Raw genomic sequence first — 17,614 nt, 5'->3', positions numbered from 1 at the left:
ATATATATATATATATATAAACTCTTTTGTTTATATTCACTTTTCCCATATATATATATATATATATATATATATATATATATATATATATATATATATATATATATATATATAAACTCTTTTGTTTTGCAGCGTTTAAGAAGATTGTATCGGCGGAAAAAGTTCTCTGACCAAATCCTGCTCAATCTTTAGGCAAAGCAAGCCACGACGTAGAAAAAAAAACATTACGGAAAAGGAAACGCAGTCAAGCAAGATGCAACAATATCAGCGAGATCAGTCTATTCGGTTCAAAAAAAAAAAAAAGTTTCTTTTATTTGTTTATTTAATATTTACTGTTTTTTTTTTCAGTACGAACTTTCGCGATTTCGCCGTTCGGACTGCGAAGGAGTGTTAGACGATAATAAGGCCCGAGTCCGTATGTGGGCTTAGGGTTCGTTAGGGTTTCTCTTGTACTTTATTAATAGTGTCTAATATTATCAATAATATTACGGATTTCATTCTTTAACAGCCTAAACTTGACAGAGAAATTCGACGAAATTAGACTATTTATCCAATTAAAGAAATCAAGTGTTAACTATACGTGCAATATTTAGCAAACTATAAGACTATCCGTAGAATTTTGTCATATCGTTAGGAAACAGAACAAAATCACAAGAACTAACTAAAATCAGAATTTACAAAGATAATTGAAATGACAAACGTGGATTGATATACAAATTGATATTTCCTTCTCTTTTTTAATGATATAAAGAAACAGTCTTATGTAATCGAGTAGGTGAATGATTTTTAAAGTATAATTGGATACCGTTGACTTGTTAGTTCCTCTGCCCTCCTCATCTTATATATAGTTGATGCACGAACCTTTCATCAACCACAACACACTTTCAATCCAAAACTAATTTACTAACATTTTAGTAAAACATATATGGCTTCATCAACCTCTTCTCTTTTGTTTAAACTTACAGCTTTTACATTATGCTTTTGGGTTCTATTTGGGACAACGTCCGGTCAGTTATCGGCCAATTTCTATGCTAAAACGTGTCCCAATTTTCGTTCTGTCATTACACGAGCAGTAAATTCAGCCGTGTCAAGTGAAGCTCGAATGGGAGCTTCATTGCTTCGACTTCATTTTCATGATTGTTTTGTTAATGCAAGTCTCTTATTACTCTCTTATCTTTTCTTACAATTCGCTATAGATAGTTGCTTCCAACATAACACTAAATAAATATCATCAAATGATCACATGTTATTTGTGTCTCAAACTTTTTTGATATATATCATGAATATGCAACGAAGGTATTGTATCATATACATTACCCATGTGCTACTTTGTTATATTTAGAAACATCTTTATATGAGTGTGTTTGGCTCACCAGCTTTTTAAAACTTATGGGAGCTAACACACGAGTTTGAGGTTATAATTTTAATAAGCTCTAAGTCATAGGGCATGTTCGGTCAAAGCTTTTAAGAGCTTTTAGGATATTTTAACTTTTAGCTTTTATGAAAAAACACATAGTTAATAAAAAGCTCAGTTTGGTTAAAGGAACTTAAAACTTTTAAACAAAGCGAAATTTAAAAGTTAAAAGTTAAAAGCTAAAAAGTACTATAACTAGCGTTTAATTCTTAACTTATAGTTTTTTTTTTTTTTTCTTTTTCATTTTACTCTTTATTTAACCCATTCAACTAGTCTACCAAACATCAAAATATATCTAAAAAGTTAACAGCTATCAGCTATCAGCTACTAGCTAGTAACTAAAAGCTACTAGCTACAAATGTGTAAACATACTCATAAGCTCTGTTTGGTAGACATAAAAAGTAAAGTTTATGAAAATCATAAATTCTTTAAAAAGAAGCTTCTGACAACATCTTATTAAAATTATGAATTGAAAAATAACCTCCATTTAATTTATTAAGCACTTATAAAAATCAATAAACTTCAGCTAACAGTTTTAAAAATAAGTTCAAACTTCAAATCTAATTCATAAACTTCAACTTCATCTACAAACTTCAGCTAATTTCAAACACTAATAGTTATAGTTATGTGAAAAGAATATATCAATTCTTCGAGTATAATTTACTGGTAACTTTGTTTTATAGTTGTATATAGATAGATAGATATAGAAACCATGGAGGCGATGTATATTATATTCCTAGTTAACTTTGAAGTTTGTGCCCATGCACTCACAACAACATGCATGTTTACTTGTTTGACTACAAAAATCGTACTTTAATAATATATTTCCTATCAAAGTCGTTAGTGCTTATTATTATTTATTAATTATTACATCTTGTGAGATTCCCTGTTGCTCTGTGTTAAGTTAATGTAAACACTGAAACATAATTGAAATTAATATAACGTTCTATGTTCATTCTCAAATGTAGGGATGTGATGGATCGGTGTTATTGGATGACAATTCCACCTTCACTGGCGAAAAAACAGCCGGTCCAAATAGCGGTTCGATAAGAGGATTCAATGTCATTGATACTATTAAAACGCAACTAGAGAGCCAGTGTCCAGGTGTTGTTTCTTGTGCTGATATATTAGCTGCTGCTGCTAGAGACGCGGTTGTTGCTGTAAGTATAATCTTTAACAATAACACATGTTCCATTTGTTTCTTTTATACAACTTAGAAACCATGCATGAAAGAAAAGAGAGTTTTTAGAAATTTACGTTTTCATCCTTCTAATTTATGATGTACACAAATTTATCCCCTGATTTAAAATCTAATGAAATGATAGTGACAATTTTAAATCATCCAAGAATAGCTAGTGGATGGGGTCCTAATCTCATAACAATAGATCTCGAGTTCAAACTTCACTAGTAGCATATCTTGTGATTGTACGATAAAACATCAGAAATAATCACGAGATAATACAATTAGGTAGTGTATATATGAGTAAAAATGCCTCTCTTTATGTAGCCTGAAAAATTTTATTCGATTTCCTGATAACAACCAATATATATCATGCATGTAGTTTATAGTGATTTGATTCGATTTTCAGCTCAGTGGGCCAAGTTGGGGCGCGGTATTTGGTCGAAGAGATTCGACAACAGCAAGTTTAAGTGCTGCAAATTCTAACCTTCCTGGACCAGGATCAAGTCTTAGTGGTCTTATCTCATCCTTTTCAAACAAAGGCTTTACTGCTAATGAAATGATAGCTTTATCAGGTAAAACTTAAGTAATACTAAATTTGATGTTAACTTAAATTTTTTTAGAACAGCAACTCACACATTTTACTGTAATATTTCGTGTAGGGTCTCATTCAATAGGTCAAGCAAGGTGCACAGTGTTCCGAAACCGTCTCTACAATGATAACAACATAAATGCATCGTTCGCAGCAACATTGCAACCAAATTGTCCGACGAGTGGTGGTGATAACAATCTCTCCCCACTAGATCTTGCTTCCCCGACAACTTTTGACAATAAATACTATAACAATTTGATTAGTCAAAGTGGGCTACTGCATTCAGACCAAGAACTATTTAATGGTGGTTCGGCTGATGCACAAGTGAGGACCTATGCATCAAACCAGGCTACTTTCTTCCGTGATTTTGGAAATGCAATGGTGAAGATGGGAAACCTTAGCCCTTTGACGGGTTCAAGTGGTCAAGTTAGGACCAACTGCAGAAAAGTTAACTAATCTCTTCTTATTTGATGTTTTAAGAACAAAAAGTTTGTAATACTTTATAAGAAAATCGATGTGTTAAACACTTCGATAAATTTGATATAATTATGTTGTGTTGAAGTATTTCAGTGCTCTTTTAGCTTATAAATCTTGAAGTTGTATCTAGCTAATATTGTTGTTTTGTAGAATAAATGATAATTTGCTAAATATATCTTTTTTTGGAACATTGGGATCGGGACTTAACCACCCATGTGTTCATATCTCGTAGTTGTATTACCCGCCCCCAACTACTGTCCTGGAGGAAACCTGGACAAATCTGAGGGCATGGACGGTAAAAACTCCCTCCCCGCTGCCCTCACACTAAGCGAAAGGCGACCTAGGTTGATACTTTAGGTCAGGGATAACATCGAGTGCAATGTTGCAGCCCATCGAGTGCAATGGGTTAAACGGTGGCAAAATTCAACCAATCTTTATGATTTTGGCATTTTAAACCTTAACCTTTTTTTCGTACATATTTATAGGGCAAATGGCCCGAAAAGGTAACTAAAGTTATCCAATTTGACAATTAAGGTACTCCCAAATTGCATAAGCCCGAAAAGGATTCCAATTTTATTTTTGCGCAAGAAAAGGATTACGTGTTCAAAATTTTTAAAAATTGGGGTAATATTCGTCAAACTCATTAACGATCGTTAGTCAGAAATACACAATTAGCCCTTGAAATTTCTTAAGAATTGCACCTATAATCCTATTCATCATCTTCATCACCAAAATCATTAACTGAACCCTAAATTACATATGATTAAAACCCAATAATCCTTCAAGTTAATATATAAATAAAACCCCTTCCTGCAGCTCAAAGTAAAGATACCTAAACCATGCCCAAATAAGCACCATTGCAACCTGAACCATTAGAAACCATACAACAAGTTATGAACATAAATTTCAACAATTACAAATTAATGCAATTAACACTTGTAATCGATTGAGAATACTTCCAAAAGTAGCGATTAAGAGCTTTTGTGAAGAGATTAACACCAAAACTGTTTCAAACTCTCTAAATCGAGGATCAACAGTGACGAACATAGATGAACACCAAAATTTGATTTTGCAAAATAACCTATTTCAGCTTATGATTCCAAAACCAAATCTGCTTAGAATCATCTAACAAATGTTTGAAAACAGCTTTTAACCTCTGAAAATCTCAGAATATATCGAATTGAAAAGTCAACATAACTTTCAGATCGTTTGACTTTGAGATTTGGAATCAGTTGATGAATCTCCACTTGATTTGAATGCTTTTGAAACTTAAGTGAACGATTAGAAGCATATATATACATTCAATTTTAGATGCATCATCATCGCCACTTGTTGTTACTGTACAAGTTAGGGTTTTTTTTTATGGTATTATTAATTTGGGCAAAACTTAGCTGCAATGAAGGCAGCCTAAAACGTTGCATATGTGTGCTCAAAAGTGGCTGTATTTAAGCTTTTGAAGTTACATATTCAAAATTTGTACGTCTAGTTTAGTCGTTTATACAATCTATTTAATTGTTATTTTCATTGAACATATAAGATATAATTATGTGGACTCGATTTCGATTTCAAATTTGAAAAAGATGAAGAATGGGAATGAGGTTATTGGTGCAATCTTTTAACAAACTTTAGGGACCAATTGTATAATTTTGACTGACGATCGTTAATGAATTTGACGATGTTACCTTTTCTACGAAGTTTTTAAAATTAAAAACCTTTTCGGGCATCTTTTTTTTGGGGTCACATTGATTGTTAAATTTGACAAGGTTACCTTTTTGGGCCATTTGTCCATAATTATAACAAGGTGCGTTAACGTTAACCATACATTATCGAGGTGCAATAATGGTTGAGCATCTTGATATTCTCCTAAGGGACGTCCAGAAAAGTACCTTTATACTGCGTGCAGTACTAAGATTTAACTTGAGACGAAAGAGATAGTAAATTTTGTCGATAGTTATCTCAAATGATCACTGTCAGATTGACATAGGATAACGATTGGGTCATTTTATTTTAGATGGTCAGCATCGTTTAAAATTCTTAATTTTATTCTAACATATCCACTCGCGGGTTATACGGAGTATATCCAGTACGTGGAATAAATATTAGTCTAATTTTTAAACAAAGTTGAAAAAAGAAACGTAATTTCCTTTTATGTTGAATACATTGCAAAATCCCTAGAGATGTGTCTTAAAAACGGCTTTTAATTTGCTTCAGAATGTTAGCTTTAAACGTTTACTAAGTGTATTTTTTTCGTCTTGACTGTATATGAAAAGTGCACACTTATCATTTTTGTTCGTTTATCATTTTTGTTCGTAAATAGTTATATATACCTAAGACATCGCGGCGAAGTTTTGTAGACGATACATATCAGAACGAAACACATCATAAGGTGGATCCTATAAGTGACAGTCGTCCATTAAAAGATAATCTTTAATGGCTTCTTGCTAGTATCAGGGGCGGATCTAGAGTGTTACCAGTGATTGAACGTGACACTACTGAAATATGCGATGTAGTGGAACTTTTTTTGAATTTTTAACTAGTGATACTAGTTGATAGTGTGATTTTTTTTGTGTGACACCACTGAAATAAGCCATATAGTAGAATTTTTTTAGGATATTAACCGGTGACACCAGTGACCACCAATCCTAGATTTGTCATTGGCTAGTATGCTAAGTGCATATGGAGTGGTGTTCCTCACTCACCTCTAGTGTTTCTTGCGTTTCTCGTTGGTGTTTATCTTGGACAGTTTCATAGACGTTGAATTGTGATTGTTTTATTATTGTTTTTTTTTTATTTCTTATCAGTTTAAAAATAGAAAATTTAAAATTTATGTGCCAATTTTAACACTATAATATTGACATGAAAATTGACCCTCACTCCAACTTTTCACCTTCATGTTTTATTCCTGAGTTTTATCAAGAAGAAAATGAAAAGAAATGAAGAGGAATAAAAAGAAAGGAAGTTAGATCTTTCTGATTTTGAAAGAAAGATTTGAATGAAAATTAAACTAAAATCATCAGTTCTTTTCCTTTCTTTTCTTCCATGTCAGAACTCGAGGGAAAAAAAATTAGTTTCTTAGCATTACATTTTCTTCCTTTTCTTTCTAGAATAGAACTCTAGAACACGGTGTCGGTGTTTCTTAGGAATACTAAACAAAACACTAAAAATCGATGTCATTGCTTTCTGTCCTCTTATACTGTACTAGTTAGTAATCATTTTATTTAAATCTAAACCTAACTCGTTTGACAACAGGCCACCGTCTCTTTAAATATAATTGGAGTATAATACGAGTATAAATTTATTTAACTACTTTCTGTGGGCAAATAGTCAAGTTACGAAACTTTCTAGCTACATTATAAAAAGTTAAGGAGACCTAAAATTATTATAGTAACAAAATGGAATTTGAATTTGATTACTTTTCCACATGTATTATTAATTTAGATTAGTTGCGCGCCAAAGTCAAATAACAAACACCACGACAAAGATTGATGGAATACTAGCATTATTATTTTGAAGTGACACTAAAATAATAATTAAATGTTTATATCCGTTGACGAATACACTATATACCTCAGATAAAGAAAAAAACAAGAATGGGTACGTCAAGAAAGATGGAAAAACGCGGTTCCATTTTCTGGAAGAATAATTCAAACTGCTTCCACCAATAGATCTCTTAAAACTTTGAAATATATGTTTTAAAAAGTTAGCTTTTCACTAATATATTGTTTGATTAAGTTGATATATTAACGAATTTGATAACGATCACTTAACATGCATGAACATGAGTAAAGCTACATTACAGTTATGGCTAGTCATTGTTACGACCGACGGGTTTGTTCACAAAAAGTTAGCTTTTCACTAATATATTGTTTGATTAAGTTGATATATTAACGGTTTGTTCACAGTGCCAAGGCTATAATTTTTGACCCCTTTCGAGGTAAATTGGTCATTCGACCTTTTTTTAGAAAACTTTTTTTATTTTACTTTTTCTAACTTTTTTCATTTCATTTTTTCCTTTCAGTTTCATTCCTCTATTTTATAAACATTTAATTAACCGACCATAAGTCGTTTTTTACATTCAATTAACTTATCGTTAACCATTTTTTTAATAGTTCAGTTAACCGACCATTAACTGATCAAAATCGCTCGGCACCAAAGCACGGTTTTTTGTCCTCGTTATTATTATTGTTGGATCCTAATTGTAACATCTCATCTTACCGCCGTTCAAAAAAACATCTCATCTTACCATGTGCAAAATTAATTAATATCATCTATTTTGTTTGAAGGCACATAATTTTTTTCGTGACGACTATACACGATGATCACCTTTCCGTTAACAATAATAAAACCATGTCAACATAACTTTATTATTAATGTGGCATTTATAAATTATGCTATCTATCCTAAAATAAGTGTTCATATATCAAAATTTTCTATTTTTCAACTATAACTTTAAATATTTTTAGGGAAATGCTAATGACAACCCTAAGAGTTGTTATTAAGAAATTAAGACATGTAATAAATCTTGTACTTTGATAAAAATTAACGACCTTCATGAAAATAACTACTCCATGTACCACCAATTTTTACAATGATTTAATTCTTAATGACAACCTTAAGGGTTTTCATTAGCATTACCCCTATTTTTATTTTTGTACTTTGTATGATATAATAGTTGATGAGAGTTATACTAATAAAATATACATTTAAAATTCAATCCATTCATATAATTTTTATTAATAATTATATAATATAGACAAAGATATTGAAAGTTAAAGTTGAGAAAAAAATTTTGAAAGTCAAAACAAGACAATTATTTTGAGTAACAATCTCCGCAGTATGAACTGTGAAATCGCAAAAGTTGGACTGTAAGAAAAACACTAAACATTAAAATTATAAATAAAAACACAATTTGTATGTCTCTAATTTGTTGTATGGATCAAACTGGTATTCGACAATCCCCCGTATTGCGTGACCTCGTCCTCCTTTGACTTAATATTTTTCTTTTATACGGTGTAGCGTCCTTTGCCTAAGAAGTGAGCAGAAATTGGACAGACAATTTTTCGACAATATCAATGTTCTTCAACGCTGCAGAAAGATCTTCTTTGACGGGGTTTGGAATCCAGTCAAGCTAGACAACTCATCCCCACACCGATCTGAGTTCATAAAAAAAACTAGAAGAAATGACAAAATTGCTGAAATGGTCCTTATAGTTTGTACCAAAATGCTGATTTAGTCCCTGTGTTTTTTTTACGGATTACGTCCTCGTGGTACGTCAGTGTTGCTGATTTAATCGCTATTTCTGACGGACGTTAAAAATTTTCATTAAATCCAATCACATGGCATGCACATGAGGGTATTTTCATTTTTTATTTTGTTGTTTCATCATAATCTTCTAAATCTCTTTCATCCCTCAATAGTAATATCTCTTCATCAACGACCAAACCCAAATTAAACCTTCAACTTATCAAAATTCAAAACTAAATCAAGATAAAATCAATTAATCAAATCAAAACCTATAACCAAATTCAAAGCACAACCAGTGGCGGAACTAGGATTTTTTCACCGCGGGCAAACAAAATTTAAAACGTAGCAATTTATTTAGGCAAAATATGGAGGTTTTGGAGCAAAAAATTGAGGTTTCTAGGCAAATTATGAAGGTTTTTGGACAAAATTTGAAAGTTTTGGGGCAAAAAATTGGAGAAATTTGCGCAAAATTTAAAGGTTTTGGGGAAAAATATGTAGATTTTGTGGCAAAAATAATAATTCACTAGAGTAAAATCGAAAACCCAAATTTTTTACACTGAAAAGTGCAAATCCAATGTGGGCGGGCGACCCGCCCTGCCCCCAAATAGTTTCGCCCCTGAGCACAACCATAATTAGTAAAACAAACCTGAATCAGTAAAAGAAGCCAAAACCCAAATCGAATCGAACTTGTTCATCTTGTTCATCGCCTACCTTATTTTTCAAACGATAATAATATCAAAACTACCCTAATAATTAAATGTAAAAATCAAAACGAACTTGCATTTAAGCATTAAATTAGTACTAAAAAATAGCAGTAGCATTTCACTACCAAAAAATATACCAAAACACATTTCAGTACCAAAAAGTAGCAGAAGCAGCATTTCAATACCAATAAATTATACAAAAAAATCATACGAAACACAAAGATATGAATGATGTTCCTGAGCTCGCTGATATGAAAAGGAGAGGAAATACAAGAAGCTTAAAAGAGATGGATGTGCTTTTGAGGTATGTTATATTCTTTCTGCAAAAAGAAGCCCCCAATCGATTAGCAAACCTTTATTCTCCAACCGATTCAACTTCTTCAATTGTTTCGTTTTCGATTCTGATGACAAAGAAGCATATCGAGTATTACTCGTTGCTGCTGCTACTTCCAATTGTTACAAATGCTTCAGATCTGAGCATTAAAGTGACGACGATACACATTCGGAATCTCACTGCTGCTGTTTCGTGGTTTTAATCGATGGTTCAGACACTTAAAGATTTAGTTATGACAAAACAACAATTATGTACACTAAAATGTTATGTGCAGCAAATATAGGTTTATTTATGTATAGACAACATTTGTTGATGTGTCAAGTGTTCTCGTATGCTGTCTAGTCTACAGGCACAAGGTAGACAGTATTCTTCACGTGGCACAGGAGGAGTGCCCAGCAAATTATGAAGATCAAGTGAACCAGTAAAGAAGAGCCAGCATAGCTAGTAGCAGCATACAACACTTAGACATCTATGCTCTATTACAAGCATAGTAGTTTCCTGAGTGGTCTACATCAATTATACTATTCAACAGAAGTCGAAGACAAAGTTGAACAGAAAAGGACACGTGTCAGCGGCTGACAAGTGACCTTACACGACCAGGTGGGAATGCAGAAGTTTAACGCATGTGCATGCACGTGTAATACTTTGTCAATGCCTAGGGAACCCAACATTCTATTTGTTTATTCAAATAGTGGTGTCAAACCGTATTAGGGTGTTCCTGTAAATAGCTTCCAAAGAGGAAAGAAGAGAGAACGCTCTCTGTTACAGTTATCCCCACAAGTACAGACATCCTATGTACCTGTGGATAATAGGTCATTTACATGGATAAAAGGACTACTATAAATAGAAGTATTCACTATTGTAATATTTATTAGTGGTGTGGGTTTATTTAAATAGAATCCAAACGTGTAATAGCTTTAAGATATCCTCTTTAGCTATAATTAGGTGTAATCTGTAATCAACCAACTGTTATTCCGCCAAGAACAGTTGTGATTATTTGTGATTAATATCAATAAAGAATAACTGTTGAAAATTACTCTTGACTCTCATTTAAATTATCTGTTTAAATACTTAATTGTTATAACACTTACGTTAATTGAAAAGAATTGTATTCACCCCCCCCCCCCTCTACAATACTCATGTTGTTAATCAAGGGACCAACAAGCGGTATCAGATCTTCAGTCTTGATAATTTCATATCTTGGATCTGAATTCTCTCATGGCTGCATACACTAATACAGCTTACCTTGAAAATGGTTCTTCTAATAGACCACCTAAATTTGATGAAGATGAATATGAAACTTGGAAGGCTAGGTTCATGTTTTACCTTGAGTCTATTGACCCACTTATGCATGGCATTGCTGCAAATGGCCCATACATCCCTGTTGGAACAGTTGATGATGTTCCAGCTACTGAAGACAGTCCTGCCATTCCTGGTAGAGAGGTTGTCCTTCCCCCATCTAGATAGGAGGCTGAAGACAAACGTCGTGTTGGACTTGACCTTAAGATCAAAACCATGATAGCAATAACTTTACCTAACCATGTGTTCAAACTGATTAAGGGAAAACTAACTGCTAAGGCCATTTTAGACTATCTTGATGTCACCTATGATGGTAAGGATGAAGTTAGGCAAAATAAGATCATTGCTTTGAAAGGAGAATATGAGATGTTCTTTGCCTACAAGAGTGAGACCCTTAAATAAACCTTCATTAGGTTTAACTCCCTAGTTGCTGACCTGGATAGTTTGAAAATCAAGTATACCAATTTTGAATAGGTCAACGAATTCATTGACTCATTGCATGTTAAATGAAAACTTGTCACTAACCCACTAAAAACCACACAGACCTTAAAGAACTTTGACATGTCTTCTCTATATGGTACACTTTGGAACCATGAGAAGACAGAAGCAAAACTTGAACTGAACTTGAATGAAAACTTTAAGTCTGCCCCACCACTTCAAAAAATGTATAGTCGGATGATACTGCTCTTATTGCTGCTGCTAAAAAGAAAGCTCAAAAAGCTTTACAGCTTCAAAAGCTAATGGCAGAAGAAGAGGCAGCTAAAGATGATGGTAGTGGTACTGGGTCTGAGGAAAGCAGTGATGATGATGATGTTGAAGGGTTTGCTAAAGGGATGGCTTTACTGGCTAGGTAGTTCAAGAAATTCAACCGTAGTAGGACCAGTAAGCCATACAAAGTGAGCAATAAACCAAGTGCTAGGTATGGTAGTAAATCATTCAAGGGCCCCAAATCTGAGTGTTACAATTGTGGGAAGGTAGGACACTTTGCATCTGAATGCATGTCCAGAAAACCTTCTTCACATGCTAAGTCTTTTTCTAAAGCTGAGAAGTACAAGAACAAGTACAAAGCTATGAAGGCCCAAATGAAAGAAAAAACAGAGACTGAGAAGGAGAAGAAACTAGTAAAGGTGCTAGTTGATGAACATCATGATTGGGATGAAACCAGTTCATTTTCATCTTCTGATAGTAAAACTGATGAGGATTGTGCTGGTTATGCTACTGGTAAAAAGCTATGTTTGATGTCCAGAGACGTAGAGGAGTTTGATGAGGAAGAAAGTGGTAGTACATTTCTAGCTGATATGAGGGAAGCTGATCTGAAAAAGGATTCACCTCAATGAAAATCTGAAATGCTGTATAAGATTGATAACTTTCGAAATTATACCAATGATGGCAAAACTGAAATGTTTGACTAACTGAGAATTGACCTAAGCAGAGGCAGCAAATGTGAAGAAGTTTTCAAAACTGAAATTAAATATTTAAATGAAAAACTTAAATGCGAATCTGATGAAATTAAGATCTTGAAAGATGAAAATTCTAAACTTGAAAAACAAAACTATGCTTTAAAATCTCTTCACTCAGATGCAGTAGTAGTCAAGAACCAGCTTACTGACCTTAAAAAGGTGGTAGCCTCTTGGTGTACATCTTCTCAACGCACAGCCAAGTGCGTTAATAAGCAGGTGCCTGCCCAATTTGAGGCAATTTTTGCTGGTGACTATGCTGCTGCTGCTGCTCATGCTGAAGTCGCTTTCATGGACCCTGTTCTTGAAACTGATCCTGATGATGTCTTATCAAATACCTATGCTAAGATAGTTAATGGTATTAAGGTCTTCACAAATAAGTTTGTGAGATCTACTACTAACCCACCACCTACCATAAAAGAGATTATGGAGGATGAAGAAAGAGCAAGAGAAGCCAGTACCTCAATTGATGAGACTACTGACCCCATTAGCATCTACTACATGACTCGAAAAGAAATACGTATCAAAAGGGAAGTCACTAAAAATAATCGAAGAAATTCAAAATCAGTTGATTCCCCTTCATGTTCAAGTTCCACAAATGCTGAGCTAGCTGATGAAAATCGTACTGGTCAACCAGTAACTGCAGATAAGCCAGTAAAACGCAACACTGGAAAGTCCAAGGCAGCAGTTAAGATTCATACTGGTCAACCAGTATCAGCAGAAAAGCCAGTAACTTCCCACATTGGCTCGTCAAATGACAAAGGCAAAGTAGTATACCATGACTATGGTACTGGTTCCAAGAAGAAAGCTGCCCATTATGGAAAAGCTAAAGTGGACCAAATAGTGGACTCATGTGCTGGTCTGTTTATCACTGAGATAATGACTGTCAAGCTAGACCAGATTATCTAGGCTGCATCCCAAAGTCGGCCTGAGCTTACTGCACCAATCAGATCTGTGTAAGACCAGCCACTAAGACCAAAAGTGAGAAAATGCTACAAACGTAGCAGTAAAACTCACCTATCCCACCAGTGTACTCAAACCTAAACCCCACCTGCTACTGCCTCTTCAAGCAGACCAGCAGAAAGGAAGAGATCATCAAAAATGACCCTATTAGAACCCATCCTCGGATGGGTTCCCAAAATGAACTATTCTCTTAGCTACTGTGCAGGGCATTCGAAACAAGAAAATCTGGTATCTCAACAGTGAATGTTCGAGACATATGACCGGATGTAAATCCTTGCTGATGGACTATCAAGAAAAAGATGGTCCAGTTGTTTCATATGGAGATAATTCGTTGGAGTACACAAAGGGTTTTGGTACTTTAACAAATGAGAATGTTACATTTACTAATGTGGCATATGTCGTTGGGCTTAAACACAAATTACTCAGCATAAGCCAACTGTGTAACACCCCATCTTAACATGACCACAATATTGTCCGCTTTGCCCGCAGACGCACGGTTTTTTCTTGGCGACCACACACGAGAAGCACTTTCCCATGAGGTCACCCATCCTGGTAGTGCTCTCTCCCGAGCACGCTTAACCACAACGTACTCGCACACCCACTCTTCCTGTAGTCTCAAAACGCGTTGTGTCATTTAAGCGTGCGTATTACCTTATAATCTCATGATCACTCATCTCCGTGGGTGATGTGGGATTTGCCTAGGGTGTTACAACTTACCCTCCCTCAGGGACTCATCGTCCTCGATGAGGTTTGCCCCACCACCCCCAACGACACATGAGTGGCTCTGATACCATTCTGTAACACCCCAGCTTAACATGACTACAATATTGTCCGCTTTGCCCACAGGCGCACAACATTTTCTTAGCGACCACACACGAGAAGCACTTTCCCAGGAGATCACCCATCCTGGTAGTGCTCTCGATCGAGTACGCTTAACCACAACGTACTCGCACACCCGCTCTGCCTATGGTCCCAAAACACGTTGTGTCATTTAAGCGTGAGTATCACCTTATAATCCTATGATCACTCATCTCCGTTGGTAATGTGGGATTTTCCTAGGGTGTTACAGACTGACAAACAAAAGAAAGATAGTTCAATTCAGCAGAAAATTTGACACTATTATTGATAAGACAGGGAAGCCACTGCTGATAGCAAAAAGGCATGAGAATATGTATCAAATTGACATGAACACAGCAGTCACATCAACTGATAGATGTTTTTATTCATAGGCAGCAGACAACCTCAAGTGGTTATGGAAAAAGAGACTCTCACATCTCAATTTTAAAGAGATTCATAAACTCTCAAATAAAAGTTTAGTGTCTGGGCTACCCATCATGTCTTATGTGAAGGACAGATTGTGTCCTAGTTGTGTAAAAGGGAAGCATCACCATGCATCATTCAACTCAAAGCAGATTTCATCTGTTGAGAAACCATTTCACTAACTTCATATGGATCTTTTTGGTCCTGTTAATGTAGCCAGCTGTAGTGGAAAGAGGTATACACTGGTTATTGTTGATGAATATTCCAGATACACTTGGATATTCTTTTTGAAGTAAAAGAGTGAAGCTGCTGATGAAATTATCAATTTTATCAAAATGATGGAGTTATTGAATGGGCAATTGGTGAAGTAGCTAAGAAGTGATCATGGTACATAATTCAGAAATGCAACATTGGAAGAATTTTATGCTGATAAAGGAATTTCACAAAAAATTTCTGCTGTGAGAACACCTCAACAGAATGGTGTTGCAGAAAGAAGAAACAGAACACTCATTAAAGCAGCAAGATCTATGTTAGCTGAGTCTGGGGTTGAAGAATTCATACTGGGCAGAAGCTGTGAATACTGCCTGTTTTACCCAGAATAGATCTTTAATAGTGAAAAGACATCAGAAAATAGCTTATAAAGTTCTCAAAGGAAGAAGACCCTCATTTTCATTTCTTCATGTATTTGGCACTCCCTGTTACATTATAAACAATAGGGACCAGTTGGGCAAGTTTGATGCTAAAGCTGATGAAGGAATATTTCTTAGATATTACAACATGTCAAAGGCATATAAGGTGTACAACAAAAGAAGGGGATGTTTTGAAGAATTCATTAATGTTACATCTAATGAAACTGTCCCCACCTTATTTTCTGGTCAAGAAGATGAAGAGTTACAGCTTGAAGAGCCTACTCAGCAAGCTCTTGATGATGATGAAGAACCAGCAGCAATTCTCTCACCAATCCATGCTACTGGTTTCTCTGAAGATGAGATGGAATATTCTGCTCCATCTGTGTCTAAACCAAGTGGACCTACTGACTCTACTGAAGTACTATAACTTGAGCAAAGGTCTAGTGGTTTTGTAGGATCACAAGTTGGTACTGACTCCACTAATAATGAACAGCAGTCTCCTATTAATGTGCACACTGATGAACCAACTGATGATCAAGATGTTGTGTGTTCCACAACAAGCTCACATGTTCATAACACTAGATGGACCAGGGAGCATCCAATTGAGCAGGTTATTTGTAATCTGGCTAATAGTGTTAAAACAAGAAGGCATGCAACCAGCAACTTTTGTATGCATGTGAATTTTGTGTCAACCATTGAACCTGCATGTCCTAAAGAAGCAATGAAAGATCCTAGCTGGGCAGGAGCTATGCAAGAAGAGATCTCCCAGTTTGATAGGAACAAAGTATGGACATTGGTACACAAACCTGATGATGATGAGAAGAAAATCATTGGTACCAAGTAGGTGTTTAAGAACAAGATGGATGAAGATGGGATTGTGATTAGAAACAAAACTAGATTAGTAGCTCAAGGGTTTAGGCAAGAAGAAGAGTTGGATTATGGAGAAACATATGCACCAGTGACTAGGATGGAAGCTATCAGATTATTCTTGGAATATGCTGCTAAGATCAACTTTAAAGTGTTCCAGATGGATGTTAAATCTGCATTTCTAAATGGGAAGCTGCATAAAGAAGTCTATGTCAAGCAGTCACCTGGTTTTGTAAGCACTAAATATTCAGACCATGTCTACAAGTTAGACAAAGCTCTTTATGACCTGAAATAGGCACCTAGAGCATGGTACGAGACAGTTCATGTGTATCTCACTGGTTTAGGCTTTAAAGTTGGAACAATTGATACCACTCTGTTCTCAAAAGAGATAGATGGTGATCTCTTGCTGGTACAAATATATGTGGATGATATTATTCATCGTTCTACAAATGAAAAACATTATCAAAAGTTTTCAAAACTTACGTCAAATACATATGAAATGAGCTTACAAAGAGATTTGCAATACTTTCTTGGATTACAAATCAAACAACTTGATGATGGAATTTTTATAAGTTGAAATGACCCGTTCATATACATTATAAACGATTCACAATAGTTGATTACATCACTAGGTATTTGACCTCTATATGATACATTTTACAAACATTGCATTCGTTTTTAAAAGACAAACTTTCTTTACATCTAAAGTTTACGGCATGCATACCATTTCATAATACATTCAACTATAATTGACTTAATAATAATCTTGATGAACTCAATGACTCGAATGCAACGTATTTCGAAATATGCCATGAATGACTCCAAGTAATATCCTTAAAATGAGCTAATGCACAGCGGAAGATTTCTTTAATACCTGAGAATAAACATGCTTTAAAGTGTCAACCAAAAGGTTGGTGAGTTCATTAGTTTATCATAATCATTCATTTCCATCATTTTAATAGACCACAAGATTTCATATTTCCATTTCTCATAAACATACGTCCCATGCATAGAGACAAAAATATCATTAATATGGATTGAACACCTGGTAACCGACATTCACAATATGCATATAAGAATATTCCCATCATTCCGGGATCCTCCTTCGGACATGATATAAATTTCGAAGTACTAAAGCATCCGGTACTTTGGATGAGGCTTGTTGGGCCCGATAGATCTATCTTTAGGATTCGC

The 17,614-nt window shown here is 34.8% G+C and overlaps 1 protein-coding gene across 1 annotated transcript; it reads left to right on the top strand.

Annotated features, from left to right (window-relative positions):
• The first annotated feature begins 881 nt into the window (after positions 1-881).
• LOC139876880 (cationic peroxidase 1-like) lies at positions 882-3,750 on the top strand. Its single transcript, XM_071864280.1, has 4 exons — positions 882-1,150; positions 2,383-2,574; positions 3,004-3,169; positions 3,257-3,750. Exons 1-4 carry the CDS (start codon positions 926-928, stop codon positions 3,640-3,642), a joined length of 969 nt encoding a protein of 322 aa, XP_071720381.1. The 5' UTR covers positions 882-925; the 3' UTR covers positions 3,643-3,750.
• Positions 3,751-17,614: the final 13,864 nt, after the last annotated feature.

This window comes from Rutidosis leptorrhynchoides, chromosome 11, assembly GCF_046630445.1.
Source record: "Rutidosis leptorrhynchoides isolate AG116_Rl617_1_P2 chromosome 11, CSIRO_AGI_Rlap_v1, whole genome shotgun sequence".
NCBI lineage: Eukaryota > Viridiplantae > Streptophyta > Magnoliopsida > Asterales > Asteraceae > Rutidosis > Rutidosis leptorrhynchoides.
The sequence above is the reverse complement of the archived record's forward strand: the minus strand, read 5'-3'. Positions and strand labels throughout refer to the sequence as shown.